Source organism: Pseudopodoces humilis, chromosome 20 (assembly GCF_049639895.1).
Source record: "Pseudopodoces humilis isolate 2021_Gansu_Grassland_sample_001 chromosome 20, ASM4963989v1, whole genome shotgun sequence".
NCBI lineage: Eukaryota > Metazoa > Chordata > Aves > Passeriformes > Paridae > Pseudopodoces > Pseudopodoces humilis.
The window spans coordinates 1,554,189-1,567,213 of record NC_142219.1 but is presented as its reverse complement, the minus strand read 5'-3'; the positions used below and the strand labels follow the sequence as shown (position 1 = coordinate 1,567,213).

Genomic DNA, 13,025 nt, shown 5'->3' with positions numbered 1-13,025 from the left:
ATGAAAGTCACAATAAGGTTTCACTCTCTCCACACACAAATATTTTGACAAGATCTCCTTGAACTGCCTCCTCCAAAGCTATTGGGAATTTTCATTGTGTTTAGAAAATCAAACTCTAAATTGCAAATCTGCAAGAGAGAGAGAAACAAACACCCAAGAGCTGCTGGGTGAGGCTCCTGCTCGCCCCGAGAGGAGCCCTTCTCCACGTGTGAGTGACAGGCTGCAGCCTTTGATTGCTGTAGTAAGAGAAAAGTGGTGCTGGGGGAAGCTTATTTTGTCCTTTCTGACAGCATCTGCCGCAAATTTGTAAAATATGTCAAATGTGTATTCATAAAGTAAAATAATGCATTCAAGCATGAGAAATTCTGCTTTGTTCTGGTACCAGGATGTGCTTGAGCACGGCTGTTTCGAGAAGCAGGGGAGCAGGTCAGCAATCACACTTGGAATGCAAAGCTCTCTTGCTCTGTAACAAATTAATGGAGTTGCTCGAGGCTGTTGTCATTCCAAAAATAAAATGTTGAGTTAAGTAAAGGAATCTGAGAAATATCAGAAACTTTTGTTCTGGGTATTTTGGGCAGGGAAAAAGAAGCAGGCTGTCATTAGAAAGGAAGGATTCGTGTTTTCATGTGCTGTTCCTTGAGAGGCAGACGTGAATTGATAAGTCAGTGATGCTGAACTGCAGAATGAGGCCTGTGTGGCTGCTCCTGGGGGAGTCAGAGAGCACATATTGCTCTGGGAGCCTGCGTGGAGTAATACTGGCTGCTGCTGAGAGCAATGCTAAGTGCAGGTTGAAGCCTGGGTTCAGAGAAAAAAGGCCCAGACATCTCTGAGTTAATAGTGGGGAATCTCTAAAGCCACAGAGCTTTTTTTTTTTTGAAGCAGCTAAAAGGCTGCATGACCTCTCAGGTCTGTGTCCTGGAATTGTGTAGCTTGTGCTTCCATTTCCCAATGGGAAAACTCCCCGATGTAGCGAGCTGCACGCGCTTGCAATGATCTCTGTGCGTGTGTGTTTGCAGGATGGGGACAGATCCTGCTGGAGGCAACTGCCTGCACCTCTGCAGTTCAGCAGGGAGACCTAAGTGAAAGCTGACTTCTTTCCACAGACCTAAACAGTGCAAAGGTTTAACCAGGAATCACTGCCTGCACTGCTAACAGTGCCCAAACCCAGCATGGGTGGGCAGGCTCAGCACCCCAGTGAGTGACCCAGCAGAAATGGGGAGGGAGAGGAGAATTGCTCCCAGTGCTCAGGCTGTGAGCTCAGAGCTGTGGGGCTGCTGCCACACCTGCATTTTGCTGTGGGTGTCTCTGTTCTATTTTATTGTGGTCCCCAGCAGGGCCATGCATGGCACAGACTTCTCCTGGGATTACAGTCCCAGTGGGACATGGATGTGTGCTGGGGAGACAGAGGATTTTCTCTGCATTCAAGACCTATCTCTGTTCTTAATAACTTTACAGGGGGTTTATTGTAAGCTGCTTTTGTGGTTTCACACAGCTTTTTGGGCCCATCAGTTTGGAGCTCGTGTCCTCCAAGAGCTTTGAATCAACAGGATGGAGAATCCAGGGAAAGCCCATTGTTCTGGAGAAGGGTGTTGGAAGAACCTTCCTGCTTTCAGTGCTTCTGGAGAATCAGCATTTTATTATCCTGTAATTTTCAGCTCATGCAAGGAATTTTTCAATATCTCCAAAGAGAGATGCTTACATGGGGAGGATCAGAAGTAGCCTAAAATGATAAACCTGTGTAAATGCAGGAATGTAGAAAGTCTGTAGTATGTAGAACTTCCAGTTCCTTCCCTTTAGGGTTTAGGTGTGATCCTCAAGGCCATTGACTACAGTCACAAGCTGGGGTTTGTAAAGAGAAGCACATCCAAAAATCTGTGTCCTCCAGAGGCTGAGGGGCAGGGATCAGCCCAAACCAGGGGAGAAATTATTGCTTAGAGGAAAAATGGAAAATGCTGGAGCAGATTTAGGGAAGGATCCCTTTGAAATGACATTTGCTCCTTAAAATGGGAATGCAAGAAATACATTCAGCACTGTGTTTCTTTGCATTGTTTTAATGCTGAACTCAATCTGAGAGCAATGGCAACCTGCCTTTGTGATTTGGGGAGCAAAATAGGCTTCCAGAAAATGTGGGAGTTGAGAGGGACTTTGTGGTTCCTGGAAGGCAGCTGTGCCATGGTCTTGTGGGATGCTGTTTATACCAGTGCCCCTTGTTCCCTGCCCATCCTTTTGGGGGCATTTGCTGCAGGTTGAGGGCATTTACCCCAGTCCTTTCCTGCTGTGCCAGGGAGGAACTTTGTGAGAAATGGGGATGCAATTTCTGTCCAACCTTAGCTGCTTAGATCAATATCTGCAGCCAGAGAGTGATTTTAATAAAAGGACTCTCTCTCAGCTTTCCTATCTCCATGACAGATAGAGCCCAGCTAACATAAATCCTGGCCTTTCTCCTGTCAGTCTCTTGGCTTTGTGTGACGTGTAGGTGTTTTGACACAGAATAAAAATATTTCACAGTTGTTTAATGGTTTAGAGCATATCTTTCAAAGATTTACTTTTGCAATCACCTGGTGCCTTTAGTGAATGTGTTTGCCTTGTAAAGCCTCTCTGTTATGTGGAGAATATATCCACACACTGCCATACATGTATTCATTTTCTGTTGTTTATGAAATATCTCTGAGGGAAAATGAGTTTTGCTTTGGATAATGGTAGGGAGCCCTCTCCTAACCTTCTTCTTAGCAATGAGAACCTCCAGTGGCCCTGACAAACCTTATTTATCAGGTGCCAGGAGGGATGCACAGGGCTTGTCAGTGCTGGCAACTGCATTAGCAGTTGTTTCTCCTCTCCAGGTAACCAGAACAAAACCCCTCCATGGTGTTTTTTAAACTTCAGTTTAACTTGCAATAGTAGCTCCATCCTGCAGTTCTTTCAGCTGATGAATTTGTGACCTTTAGCCACTGTACTAATTCCTCTAATTGTAAGTGGCAGGACAATTTCCCTGTTGCTGTTGTGTAAGAGATGCAGAGAAACTTGCCAAGAGCAGCCTGTGACTTTTAACCGCTGTATTAACAGCCCTTATCGAAACAAAAAAAGCCAAGTTGGGCCAGTGATCAGCCCAGCAGAGCAGCCTTGCAACAGCCCCAATAAATGAGAAAACTCACAGAGGATTTCCTTCCTTCCTTCAGCTGCTGGGAGGTGTGGGCAGCCACAGCAGCTTTGTGTGCCCCAGGGTGGCTGTGCTGTGCTGGGGTGATGTGGGGAGCGACTCTGGGCTGCAGCTCGGGGAATGGGCTCGCAGGGAATGGCAGGAGGAGGTGGCACAGGAGCTTCACTGCTCGGGCTGTGCCCTGCTGAGGATAAACACCAGGGCCATTGTGGTGGACAAGCTGGACCTCCTCCTTCCCAGTAATAACACTGTTAACAATCATCTTCCCAGACAACACAAATAATGAGGTAGTGGCTTAACGAGGCAGTTCCTCAACCCTTTATAAGTAGAGCCTTGTTTCCTTGGAAAAGGATAAATCTCTAATCTGCTGGGTATAGCTCTGCTCTAAGGGTTTTTATTTGCAACTAAGTAAAATGTCAGGGTAAGCTTGGAATATTTGTCTGATGCATTCACTTCACCCTATTTTGTTTGCTTGAATGTCCTTGTTTAACGTTGTGGCATCTTGTTTTGCCGTTGCTTTAGGGTCACCTGTGGCATGTGGCAGGTGAGGGAAAGCAGATGAAGAGTGACTGTACCAGGTCAGGGCCCAGCAGCCCCTTTGCAGCAGCAGCCAGGAGCAGATGCTTGGTAGGAAAGAGCAAGATGCAGCAATCACAGACGGAGCTTCCCCTAAATGTGCTCTCAGCAGCCTGGGGCAGAGCTCCTGCCTTTGCCTAAGCCTGATTTAGGGAGCAGAGGGAGCAATATTCCCTCTGGAGTCCAACACTTCACGTTTGCCTTGCCAGGCTAATGGCATTTTTGAGCCCTTTTGTTTTTCTCCAGTTTTCCAAACTTTTGCTGATAGAGAACCCTGAATTAATCTTCAGGCCTTTTGGGTATTGGATTACACTCTGTCCCAGTCCTTTCTGTGACAGCAGTGCTGGAACTGGCATGGGATGCTAATCCTTCTGTACCTATTCACTCAGTCGTAGAGGAAAATGCATGAAAGCAAATTGCTAGTCCAAGCTAAATATAGATTTATTCAGTCGGAGTTAATTATAATCTTTATTTAGTCCCAAGCGATGCCTTCTTATCATACACTTATTATAGCTGAGAAAATTAATTTTTATTCTACCATAAAGGTGAATGTAATAATCTGGGTTCAGGGAAGGGATTACTTTAATAAGATTTATAGGCAGCCTTTCAGACAGCACGGTTTTATTACTATCTGTAGGTGGCCTTGCTGCACATATGTCTTTCAGTATGGGTGACTGTGCAAAATGCAGGCAAGCTAAAAACTCTAGAAAGCACCAGCTCAGAAACTTCACCATCCAACTTAATCTGCTGGCAGTGGCAAGCAGGCAAAGCACTTGCCTTGCTTTGGAACACAATAACACAATTTATGGTTGAATGTGTGGCCTGGTCAGGGATTTCATTCATATGCATGGTTTAATTTTGCACTTAAAAATGTATTTTGGTAGACAAAAGATTTATGAGGCCAGACATGTTGCTTTAAAGCTTTTTTGGAAGCAGAGCGCTGGGTAAACACAGGCATGTGGTTTCTCTGTTACTCCAGCCCATAAAAGCAGGTATCTCTGTTATGTTTCCCACTGAACAAAGTTCAGAGGGAGCCATAAAAGCCTCTAAAACACTTTTTGGAGGAGAAGCTTTAGTGTAGAGGGAGCCAAGAGCTGGGATGTGCAGGGCTGCTCTGCCATGGACACCAAGCCTGGCGTGCACAGCTCTGCCCCGGCCACCTTCAGTGCTCAAGCTCCAGGCTGGAAATGAGAGCTCCTCACAGGGCTGCTCCCTCACCCTGCAGATTCCAGGGGCTAGGACAGGGTGAGGAATTCTGCACATTCCCTGATTTGCTGAAAGGGAGGTTGGAGCATGCCTGGGATTCTGCAGTGGGATGGGCCAGCTGCAGCAGAGAGTGGCCAGAATGTGCAGCTGCAGAGGAGTCTGGGCAGCAGAAAGTTTGACTCAGACATTTGGAGATAAGGATGTGAGACACTGTCCCAAGCCAACAAAAGTTAATTAACCTCTCTTCACTTTGAGATGTTTGGATTAAGTTTCTTTTCTTAATTGCATCCTTTTTCTTGTCTTTCCAAATGAGCTGCTGGTCCAGCAATGTTTTGCAAAGCAAATCAGTGTCTCCACAAATGTGCAATCAGGATTGAATTAAGGACTGTGAATTGGTTGCAAGTCCTACATCAAGTTCTAGCCTTGAAATGAAATTAGGATAAGAGGAAGAGAGAATGAGAAAAGCTTTAAGGGATTTTATCATCTTTTCTCACACTATTATTTTTTATATCTTGACAGCTTCTGGTCTAACTTTAATGTTAAAAATATACTGGGAGCACTTCTTAACTCTTTCTTTCAGTATCATTTGTATTTTCAAATTATTCTGTTACAGCTGAAAACACTAATTGTCATTATGGCTCTTTTTCTGTGCCTGTGGAGTTTGCTGGATAACCAAGGCAAACGTTAAAGGAGTAAGGCTTCTTTGTGAATGGAAGGTGATGGAATTTTTCCTCCTTTAGTTGGGTGATGGAATTTTACCCCTCAGGGGGACGGACTGTGGAGGGTTCTCCTCATTTTCCTTATGAATGTAAAACTGAGGAGATGAGTCACAGGATGGGCTCTGAATGTAGGAAGTAAACAGTGACATCCTCCTTTCCTGGGCATTTCATTACACTTGGAGTGAGTCAGGGAGAGCACGAGGTGGGTGCTCATCCAGGCTCCCAAAATCCTCACCAAGCCAGGCTTAGCCTACTCACAGTGCTCAAATGATGAATAAACTCGTAGTAGACTTCCACACTCTAATCTTCCTCCTCCTCCTCCTCCTGGCTCAGGAGACAGAGTTTTCCCAGCTGTGGCCAGGGCAAATCACCTCGCACAGCCTCTCATAGCTGGGATCTCTGAGCAGCATCCCTGGCTATATCAGAGGCAGTGACCTACACAGCTGGTCCAGATTAATTATTTTCCTATCATTTATGAGTTCCAGAATAGCTTTCCTTGTGTAGACGGCCTATTCTGGGATACAGTGTGTTTTTATTCAAGGCTAATGCCTGCAATTCCAGGACAAAATAATTATTATGAATAGAGCCATTTTTATAGTGGAATAATGTACATGTGTAGTTTGATCTTTATGGTGTTTCAGTGAGGGCTGCTGGGAGGGGCTGGTGATTTTTCTCCTGTACAGACAAGCCATTGATTGCCTCTATGAGTCATGGATAACATCATAGCACTTACTGGCACCACATTACTTGAAATTATTCCTCTTTTACAAAGAGGAGTGTCTGTATCAGCTCGCTGTACAGTTCTGATGATGCTGCAGGAAAGATGAATTTTAACATTTTCACAGTTTTTCCACAGGTGCAGGATTGGCTTCTTGTTTGTTTTCAGAGAAAAAGGATATTGAAAGAGTTGCAATTTTAAACAGTTGTTGTTCCTTGCACCTCCAGCTTCAGAATTACTGATAGCTTATGGAAGACTTGGCTCCTGTTAAGTAGTTTGCTAAAGCAGAGACAAGATTTAGGTGTGAAATTTCAATTTATGTTCCATCAGGAGCTATTTTCCTTTTTAGCTACAAAAAGATAGTTTTAAAAGAATTTCCTCTTACTACAACTTAAAATAGATGCATTGTCTTTAACACCACCCTGCCACTGCCACCACTGTCTTCCAGCAGAATATTTGTTTTATTTCTTATTAAAAAGCATGAATTCTGCGAAATGTAGCTTTGATGAAATCTGGAGTTCCTTGAATGGCAGATTTTTATTGCACAGTCTGACCTGCAGCCCTGGCTTTGCATCTCTTTTAGTCCTGTGCCACTTTTTGTGGTGGCAGCCCAGGGTCAAGTGAGATTAAAACCAAAAATGATGGATAATTTTATGATTAGATAAAAAAATATCAAGAGAAAAGAACAGAAGCTTCATTTGAGCTGAGCAGGGTCAGGCCCAGGAAGGGGCACCTGGAGAGAGAACCTGTTACAAGGTCAAAGTTTTTCCAAAATTCCAACTAAATATCTCAATTCACATCCAACAGTGTTTCATTTCCACACATCTCCCCTCAACACCCCCAGTGCCCCAGCAGGCTGAGCAAACCAGGCTGTTCTGTGTCAGAAAGCTCTGGGGATGCTCATTTGGTCTCCATTTACTTTTCCTCAGCTCTTGCTCTCTTTTGGTACCTAATTAGAACTAACCCACATTCTGGTCTAATGTTCTGCCCTCTTTGATCTAGCTGGATTGCTTGTTAAAGGAGCAGGTAATTTTTTCATTGCATTATTGCACATCAGAAAGCTCCAAAAGTGTCTGGTTTCTGATTGCTGCTGTAAGGAGATTGATGCTGTGGTGCTGACGTGCTGAATTAAAAAGGTGGGGTGTTGGCCTGCCATCGTATGAAGTATTTCTTTTTAGATCTTCCTAAAACATCATAAAATGCTGCTAAGTTCAGATATCATATTTTGTTGCAGGCTGGTTCTAGGACAAAGCCCAGCCCTGTCTACTGATGTTTATAGCTTCCCATATAAGCCTTCAGACAAAATTTGTATCTCATTTTGTTTGAGTTACAGTGGGATGATATCCTAGTCCTCATACCAGTTCTGAGCAGAGGCACTGAAAAGTTGCCACTGTAATAAAATGGAGGAAAGGGAAAAACATCCCTTCTAAACTTCCTGTAAATCACTGCCTGAGAGAGATAAAATATCTGCATAAAGTGTGTGTGGGAGTCCTGTAATGTAAACACAAATGCATTTAAGCCTTGTCTTGTTTTTGGTTTGCAGCTCTGTCAGTGTTTAAATCTCTTCTGCATCCTGGTGTGCCTTGGGGGAAGGAGATTTTAGCTCTTGCTCCAGGAATCAGAGGGTCCTCTTGCTGCTCTGGCTCCTTGCTTATCTGCTTGGCTGCTTATCTGTACAGCTGCAAAGTTTTTATGATAAATAAAAACTTTCAAATGTGGTTCAATTTAGTTACAATTAATCCAGAAAGGGGCTTGTCTGCATTTGAATTTTTTGCAGAGAAAAAAATGCCCTTTCTTCCCTGCCTGCCTCAGCTTTTCCAGGATCACAGTCCACTTTGGACACAGCACATGGCTGTGATGGTGTGCTCCAGAGCTGGGCTGGTGGCAGGGGACACCCAGGTGGGGCTGCATTTGCATTTGCCTGCTGTGAAAAACGAGGTTCACTCGTTTAATAAATTATAAAAGGTTTAATATAAACAAAAAAAAACAATTAGGAGACAAAGATAATAAAGGGTTAAAACAGCCAGGTGCCCTGGCATGCTACCAGGAGCACACCTGGTATCTTTGGAACACCCCTTTTACCCCATGATGCTGTTGGGTTTTAATGCATATTCAAACTTTTCTAAGAATTAGTTTGTGTGGCCACTCCCCAGGTCTGCCTTTATACAGCACATGCATTTGTTCTTAATTTCTCATTTATCTTCTTTTTATTTGGGCTGGGGTTCCTTCTTCTACAGGTGGGCAGTGTTGATAGCAGCCTGGGCCCCATCATCTGTTCCCTGGAGGTTATTTTGCTTTGTACAGACAGGACATTCCCCTAAAGTCTAAAATTCTTCTTGACCTACGCCTAAAATTTGCTAGCAGGAGAAAAAGACATAGCAAAAGCATATAACATATAACATTCATCTTAATACTTGCAAAAGCCAATATCACAATATGGATTTATAACACTGTGGAGCTGAGAGGAAGCCCTGACCTGATCCCCACCTGCAGTGCTGAGAGAGGAGATTGTTGGTAGAGAGTTTCCTGCTGAGAATTTTTTTTTGGCAGCTTGCGTATATTTTTGCATGTTTACTCATTCCCAAGAATATTCCAATGGCTGAGAAAAGCCCCTTGACACAAGTAAATATACAGGAAAAGTAAAGGCAAAAGTATTGTGGTGAAATGAGAGGCATTTAAACACCTGTAGATAATATCAAACTATCAAAAAACAAATGACCAGAATTTCAGCTGAGAGCAAGAGCGGGACAAAGTCAAATGGATGGGATTTGCCTTAGAATCTGTCTTTGATAAATGTAGGCTTTAAAAATACACAACCTGAAAAAAATAGCTTAAATATTAGAGCTTTTATCTCTGCTAAATTGTGGCTGCAAGTATCTGAGTCATCTGGCTTGAGCAGGTGTAATTGTTTGTGTGCTGTGTATCTGCTCTGCCCAGCCCTGACAAACAGTGAAATCACCACTGGGCTTCAGAGAGACAACGAGAGCTTTGACCTTAGGCTCTGTCACTGTGCCTTTGTTATCTCTGTGCATTATGGAACTGCTGCATTTTAATTCCTTGTGTTTCTGTTTGTTTCCTCGGAGGCAGTCCCAGGAGCTCGGATTCACCGGCTTTTTGTTGGAGAGTACGAATTGTTAGTTTGAAAGAGCCACTGTTTCTGGTAGAATCACGGCCCAGACTGAATATATCCCACTATTAATTAGAGATCAGCCCAAACAAAGATGTCTGTTTGATCCCTCCCTCCCTCTGGAATCTTTTCTTTCCTGGGAAAAATCGCTCAGAGCTGGCTGGAGCATTGACCATTGTGTTATAGAGAAACTTCAGTGGTTTCTGAATGTGTTCCATTCTCCTCAGGAATTAAACCAAAAAAACCCTTCTAAGTGACTGAGAACCTTCTGTGTGTAAAGGATTTCTCCTTCTCTCCTTCAGGTTCACCCTTTCCTCTAAATCCATCCCACTGAGACCTCTATCAAACCCCATATATTTTAGTGGGAAAGGTTTTGGTTTCAAGAACATGAAGCTTTTATCAGGTTCTCACTGACTTCCAAGCTGCTGACCTGGCAGAATGGATTGGGAGTGATGCAGATGTTCAGTCCTCATTGCTTTGTGTGTTAGTGATGGTAGATTAAAGAAAATGTTCAGTTTTTACTGCTTAAACTGTTCTGTTTTACTGCTACTAATATTCAATATGCCAGTTTCTTAGGCACATTGAGACACGGGTGAGAAGCTGAAAGTTTGATCTGATGATAAAAAAAAATAAATAAATAGAGTGCCAGTAAAAAGTTTTGGAAGTTAGTTTGGGATGTGGCCAATCAATCCTCTCTTTGTGGTAGCCAGTACTAGATTAATGGCTTTCAAGCAGATAACAGATTGGGGAAGGTGGAAAGGGAGCTGTACAGCTGATGCAGTGTTTCCAGCCTGAGCTTTGAACAAAAGTGTTATTCCACGGTGCCTGTGTCAGATTGTTCTGTAATTGTGGCCAGCAGTATTGATCCCCTGTAATCCATTGCTTTTGTCAGAAACTGAGGCCGTGCTAAGCAAACATTTGAGTTGTGTTTCTGTTTCCTTTTCTCTTTGGCCTGCAGTGGTGGAGAGCCGAGGAGGGATCATGGACAGCATCCAGAGATTCTCAAACCTGCCAACGTATCTCCCTGCGAGCCCTCACGTCTCCAACGCTGATATTTTCTTCTTCCTCAAAGAAGCCAACCAGGATATCATGAGGAACTCCAGTTTGCAGTCTAGGGTGGATTCATTCTTTATATACAAAGCCAAGCAGCCACCTGTCCTAAATGCCACGTACGGACCCTTTTCTGTTGAACAACCCGTTCCCTTGGACCTTATGCTGACTTCTGCATCTTTTGGTTTCACAAATAAATTCACTTTTAATTGGAAATTAAAATCCCACATAATCAACAGCTCCATCTATTCCAACAAACCTAAAATACAAACCTTGTTCTATATTGCGGGGAAGGACTGGGATGACTACGACTCCGAGGAGATGCTGCCTTGTGTGAAGATGTTTGCTTTCCTGGAGTCCAGAGAAGTGGTGGCCAGCTGTAGATTGACAGGCCACCTAGGATTATGTGTTGTGGAGTTGGAATTGTCTCCCAGCTGGTTCAGCTCCCCTCCACCTCTGGTTTCAGAGGAAACATCCTCCCTGGAAGGGATTACTGTGGAGCTCTTCTATAAGATTTATTCAGTGGATGGGGAATGCTCTCCAGAGGATGCAAAATGGGAAAACAATATCCATGCAGGTGAAGAGAATGAACACCAAGCTTTGTCAGCTATGGAGAGGATTGGTAGCATCGTTGTTTACCCAAATCAAGACAAATTAAAGCAATCTTCACTGAGGGTGGATGAAAATATCCTTATTCACTTGCCACTCAGCCCAGTCAGAGAGGGTGACATTGTGACCTTCCATGTTTTCCTGGCTGATTACTCGCTAGCAGACCAGTTTGTATTAAGGTAAGAGAATTTTTTATGTATTGTATGCAAAACAGATAGGGGTAAATCAATGCTAGGTGTAAATCTTTGGTTATGTTTAATGTTTTCATGAGACAACTTCTGCATTTCCTCTTTAGTAGGGGAAAACTATAAGTAGTCTTGAATTATCTGTGTGGATGACACTTTTTGGAACATGGACATTGATTTTAAAGTATGTGCTATAAATGTTGGTTTGATTATTTTTTGTTTTAATTTAATGTTTGCTTCCAGTCATAATTCTGCCTCTTAAATTCTGCCTCTGTAAGTCAGCCAGGGTAACAGCTGCGATGTGTTTTGCTGAAGAGTTTGCAGGAGGGTTTTCTGTTTCTTTGGTGAAGTTTCCTCTGTTTTTATCAACTTTATTATCATCATCTTTCCAAAATGTACAGGCTACATCTTGCACAGGTCAAATGTGGTGAGAACTCTTTTGTTGCATTGTGCAGAGGGGAGCTGAGAGGTGAGAAAATGAGCTCAGACTCTGTAGGAATCCTTTGGCAGAGCCAGGATTTGGGGCCAAACTTTGCAAGTTGTCTTCAGTTTTCCTGTGAGATCATTCAAGCTTTTGATTGCTTGTTTCGTGGCCCATTTTTGTTTTTTAAGTTTGGGGACTCTGTTGACCTTTCCTAGTGAATCTGTCTGTAATAGGAGAGTTCAGGCATTTCTCACCACCCCCAGGGTTAGTGCTGTGTATTTGTTGTGTCCTTAGCTGTCAGACTCTGGGTTCAGAGCTGCACAGGGACCAAATTCAGAGAGAAATGTGAGCCAAACTGGGGGAATAAAAGGGCCAAAAGGTAATTGGAAAGTGTCATGTGCTGTAAGGATGTGAGACTCTTGGGAAAGGAGGAGCTGCAGCACGTGCAAGGAAACCTCAGAGCAGAATCGTGCCTTACTTCCAACTTCTTGATCCGGGAACAACGGGAGCAGAACATGACAGAAGTGCACTTTGGGGACAGATGTTGAGAAAACAGACAGCAAACCTTATGCAGCACTTTCAAATCATTCAGCATTTGTGAAATAGCGCATGCATATTAATAAACTTACAGATTGCTGCCTGAATGGGGACAAGTGGTTCACAGCACAGCTCTGCTAAGAGGGGAAAATGTGTGAGAAATATAATGGGGTTTAACCAAACTTTAAAAGGTTTGGGTCAGGAAGGGTCTTCCTTTAAACATAACTTATTCGTGCTTTTCCATGGATTTACTGTTTTTAATTTGTTAAACATGGATTTGGCCAGCATCCATCACCAGTAGATGGACCGGCCTCATGGAGCAGTCGGGTTTCAGCAGGTGTCTATTGATCCCCGGTGCTATAGCAGAGAGATTATAGAATTTGCCTAAGGCTCTGCAAGGATTTAACATCAGCTCTTAATTCTCAGGGTTTTGTTCTCTTCCCCACACCACAGATAAAATTCCCAAGGTATTAAAGACAGCCTAAGATGAGGATGTTTTCCTTCCACTGGAATTTCTAAACTAGCATTTACCTCATAAATAATGGTGCAAGGGTAAAGTTTTGATATTTCTGCTGGCCAGGAAATAATCAAAAACTTCTTCAAAAAGAGACACTTGAAATGCTGTCTTTCAAAAGCAAAACAGGTCCTGGTAGCACAGAGCAAGTGACTAACCTGGGTTTTCAGGGAAGCAGAAAATGAGGGAGCAGACTGGGGAGC

General features: G+C 43.4%; 1 protein-coding gene across 1 annotated transcript in view; it reads left to right on the top strand.

The window, feature by feature from the left end:
• Positions 1–13,025, top strand: part of TMEM132B (transmembrane protein 132B) — a 209,846-nt gene that overhangs the window by 49,236 nt on the left and 147,585 nt on the right. The window contains exon 2 of the mRNA XM_088065185.1: positions 10,462–11,341. Coding sequence (XP_087921311.1) covers positions 10,462–11,341 — 880 coding nt within the window. The remainder of the gene's footprint in view (positions 1–10,461; positions 11,342–13,025) is intronic.